The 4,575-nt window shown below is 34.8% G+C and overlaps 1 protein-coding gene across 1 annotated transcript; it reads right to left on the bottom strand.

Moving 5' to 3' along the window:
* Nucleotides 1-378: 378 nt before the first annotated feature.
* On the bottom strand, nt 379-3,713 carry LOC107812166 (F-box protein PP2-A13-like). The gene is made up of 3 exons (XM_016637203.2): nt 3,343-3,713; nt 2,540-2,658; nt 379-1,640 (listed from the first exon to the last, which is right to left on the bottom strand). The coding sequence occupies exons 1-3, from the start codon at nt 3,658-3,660 to the stop codon at nt 1,217-1,219; spliced, it is 861 nt and encodes a 286-aa protein (XP_016492689.1). The 5' UTR covers nt 3,661-3,713; the 3' UTR covers nt 379-1,216.
* Nucleotides 3,714-4,575: the final 862 nt, after the last annotated feature.

The following is a 4,575-nucleotide window of genomic DNA, read 5'->3' as shown; positions in this document are numbered from 1 at the left end:
AATAAGAGAAATCAAATTCACAATGTTGCTTCTCAACATTATATTTCTTGACTTTATTACCTAGCCATGATTGTACTGGATCCTTTTTTTTAATTTTAATATCTTTTTATAGAATCAACCCAGTAAAATTTTAAGTGTCTAGATATATGTTCAAGTTTAAAACTTGTCAGACTGTAGTTAACGAATTCTTTTCTTCTAATAGTCTAATTAAAATTTTAGATAAGATAATCACACGTCGATGGAATTAGAAACACAAAAATATTCAAAAATATTACTATTTTGGAAAATTACGTGTTAGAATATACTAATCTAGAGAATTTACACGCAATGGAATAAACTCCTCAAAACCTTTCATCAATTCTTTGGTGTCATTAAAACTTGAACCATGAACAATTCTAATTTCTTTTCCATTCATTTTAAAGGGAACTCTTGCTTCTAATTAAGCCTACAGCTATATATTTATATTGGCAAAGTTTCTTTTAGATTTATGTACAGGAGAAAATCTGAAGCTCGAGACTCCAAATAGGAACTAGTACTGGAACAAAAAGGGAAAAACAGAAAGAAACCAGAAAAACAAACTATACACACTGATTCCACTCCTAGAGCAAAAACATTCTGGCCCCCCAAAGATCATATGCCCCTTCTTTTTATAACCGAGAAATCCGGAGTGTCAGTGGTCGACAGTTCAAAACTTGATGGATGGTGAACCCGTCCTTTTACGTTTCTTCACTTTAATATCAATATCAAGCTTTTGTCTATGACAGATTTTGAACCCGTGACATGCGCTCAGCCCACTCATCAAGATCATATGTCCGTTTTTCTGTAATCGAGAAATCTAGAGCGTCAGTGGTGGACGGTTCAAAACTCGATAGATGGTGATCCGTTCTTTTACCTTTCTTCACTTAAATACCAATATCAAGCTTTCGTCTATGACAGGTTTTGATCTCATAAGATATGCCTAGCCCACTTATCAAGGTCATATATCCCTTAGCTCTTTTGTAATCAAGAAACCCAGAGCGCCAGTGACGGACAGTTCAAAACTCAATAGATGGTGAACCCGTGCTTTTACCTTTCTTCACTTAAATACCAATACCAAACTTTTTTCTACGATAGGTTTTGAACCTTTGACATGCACCTAACTCACTCATCATGCGATGTGCTCTTACCATTAGACCAAAGCCCTGGGACAACAGATCATATGTCCATTATGAAACTATCAAGAAGATCTCAACTCTTTTGCTAAAGTAATCGGACATATTAACACAGAATCTACACACAACCCCCCTTTAGTATGTGTACAATCAATCTGCATCAAAGAAAATTTTAAATTTGTCATGGCCGCGGAGTCCTTAACAACAAAATCTCCCACATGGTGGTGCACCCAAGTTCCTACATTGTCTAGATAACATTTAGACATGGCACATTGATCATCAGACGCCGTTAACTGGAATTGCACGGGCTTTAAATCCCAGCCGTGAACTTGTTCAGTGTTAGTGATGACTCGACGTCCCAACCTCTTGGTAATTTTGCCAAGCTGAAGTCTAAAGAATACACTATATGTTCCTGCAGGGAATTGGAATTCTAATTCGCCATCAACTTCAACCCACCAAATTTGTTGAAGATAAGCGACAGTCCCGAATCTACATTAAGAATAAGAAAAATAAGTACCCAAAATTAGTTACAATCAACTTTACAAAAGAATTAAAAAGGGAGAAGGATCAAGTTTGTTCCTATACTCATCGAAATTGAACAACTTTGTTATTTAAACTTTTAGTCTAATATTACCATGTTGTTAGGAAAAAAAATCTTATTTTTTTGTCCTTGACCCCTAATGGAGGCCGAACTTGAGGGTAAATTTAGATCATATTAAAAAGAAGTGAGGCAAATTTGAAACTTATTTAAGAATTTGGAGAAGTGGGGTCCACTCAATTTGTCTTGGAGCTTCGTTAAAGGCAAGGGAAAATACAAGATACTCTCTTCGTCCCAATTTTTGTGGTGGTTTGATGATTTTGAGAGTCAAAAGTTATTTTAATTGTCAATTCAAATATAGAATCTTTATGTTTTTTGAAGAAAAAAAATTACATATTTGAAAACTAAATAAAAAGTACTATAAGTCATAATAATTAATAATTCAAAATATTTAAAAGACGTGAAAAAATTACGGTCAAATAAAAATTCGTTTGACTTTCAAAATCTGAACATTGCTATATAAATTGGGACGAGGGGAGTATTTACTAACCCAGGCATATGAATTCAATAAAGTGTAATGGATAAATTTTAGACCTTTTCCCTTTAAATGGCCTTCTTTTTGTAATTTCATTAATGTTTATTATATGATTATAAGGTGTAATTCCATATATATTATATAAATAAAATTAAGAGGTCTGTATCACATGATAAAATTGGATATGTATAGCAAAACAGATCATTATCACAACCAAATAATTGTTTAGCTTTCATTAATCTCAATAAAGGAAGAAAAAAAAAAACTCAAAAACAACATTTCTAAGTACATAAAATAACAGGTAAATTAACATACCTTGATTCGTCGGTCGGAATATGATTCCAATATCTCCGATCATCAATTCCGGTAATCGTCATTCCTTTAGCTGAAACTGCCAAACAAACCCCTCCATTATTCTGGTCAATCCATACCTCCTGAATTACCAAAAAAAAAAATCAATTTAAATATTGATCATATTTTAATAAAAACTCACAAGCAAATGGAAAAAGGGCAGCCCGGTACTTAAAGCATCCTCTTCACGCAAGGTCCGGAGAAGGACCGCGCATCAAATTAAAGAGTATGATGTAGGACCAGGGGCGTATTTAGGCCTAAAATACGGGGCACGTGAACTCATGGTCTCTCTGCCAAACTAGGTATTTTATGTACATATTTTGGTTCAAAACTAAGTTATTTACTTTGAGGAACGGGGATCAATTCCCGCTTAATACATTTTTTCTTCTTTCTTTGGTGATGCACCCATGTTCTAGAAATCTAGATTCGCCTCTGGATGTAGCAACCTACCCTAATACAAACATTAGTAGCTACTTTCACTGCTCGAACCTGTGACATATAGGCTATGTTACTCGGACTCTCCGAAAATGTCTCTGTGTGTGTGTCAGATCTTCCAAAAGTAGTGTACTTTTGGAGGATCCGACACGGATGAAGTATAGGTTATGTTGCTCGGACTCTGGAAAATGTCTGTGCGTGTGTGTTAGATCCTCCAAAAGTAGTGTATTTTGGAGGATTCGACACGGATACAGTAATACTTTAAAAGTCCCCGCAACATAGCCTATAGGTCATAGGGGCACAATTTTACCAACAATGTCAAAAAAAAACACCTTTGTGCCAGAATCAAAAGAACTAGGCCGGGAAAGCTTTGCAAAAATGTCCTTTTTGGCCATGCCTGCAACACTCATGGCCAGCAATTCCTCGAGAATATACTTGGAGGGCAATTTGGAATCCCAAATAAAATCCGCAGAAGAAGCGGCCGAAAAGGTCCGATTAAGACGAGCCAATTTGCAAATTTCTGGTGGATCCAAATAAGAGAGAATAAGAGCAACACAAGCTTCTGGTATATCTTCAAGCTTAGTTTTTAATGGCGGATGGTTTGAGCCATTAGCAGAGTTTGAGTCAATGGAAGAAGCGTTAGCACCCATGAGAAGGAAAAGAGAAGGAGAGAAAATGTATAAACGAAGAGAAATAATGATTCTTTTTTATAGGTGTTAAATTTTAGGACCTTGTTTCAGATGGCACGCTTGCTTCGAACCGAAGGTCTATCGAAAATATTTTTTTTATTCGTACAAAGTAGAAGTAACGTTGCATACATATTATCTTCTTCGGACCTTACTTGTGTATAATATTTTTATAATTTTAATAAATTTTTTAACATAAATTTATACTATACGAGAACAATATTGGACGAACCTTATAGGGTACCACTCTACATCAGTCTCTAGTTTTTGGACCTTGCGTTTATAAATACACAGTATACAACTTGTTTTACACCATAAATTTTCAAAAAAAAAAAAAAAAGTCTGATCAAACATTGCCAAATAAATTCGAACGAAATGGATAGAATATTTTGTAGGCAGTATGAGAAAAAAATACTATTCCGTCCGTTCCAGTTTATGTGAACTTATTTCCTTTTTGGTCCGTTTCAAAAAAAATGATCCCTTACTAAATTTGGAAGCAATTTAGCTTAAACTTTTAATTCTACCCTTAATGAGAAGCTTTTATAACCACACAAATCTCTGGGGGCCATTTTAACTTGTTTAGGACCACAAATTCCAAAAGTCTTCATATTTTCTTAAACTCCGTGTCCAGTCAAACATGTTCACATAAATTGAAACAGATGGAGTATATAATTAATGTCGTGTTTGATTGACGATATTAAAATAATAAGATGTGCATCAATAATGAGGAAATTAACTATCGGCTTAATACATAAACAAGACCTTCCAACTTGGCCTCAATTGACAAGTATGCCCTTCAACTTTGAGTGTGCACAAGTAGGCACCTCAACTTGTCTTCACTTTGTCCGCTGAGCTTCAATTTACAAAATGACCATCCAG

This window comes from Nicotiana tabacum, chromosome 11, assembly GCF_000715075.1.
Source record: "Nicotiana tabacum cultivar K326 chromosome 11, ASM71507v2, whole genome shotgun sequence".
In the NCBI taxonomy this organism is placed as follows: Eukaryota; Viridiplantae; Streptophyta; class Magnoliopsida; order Solanales; family Solanaceae; genus Nicotiana; species Nicotiana tabacum.
Note: the sequence above shows the minus strand (reverse complement) of the source record. Positions and strands in the feature narration are given on the sequence as shown.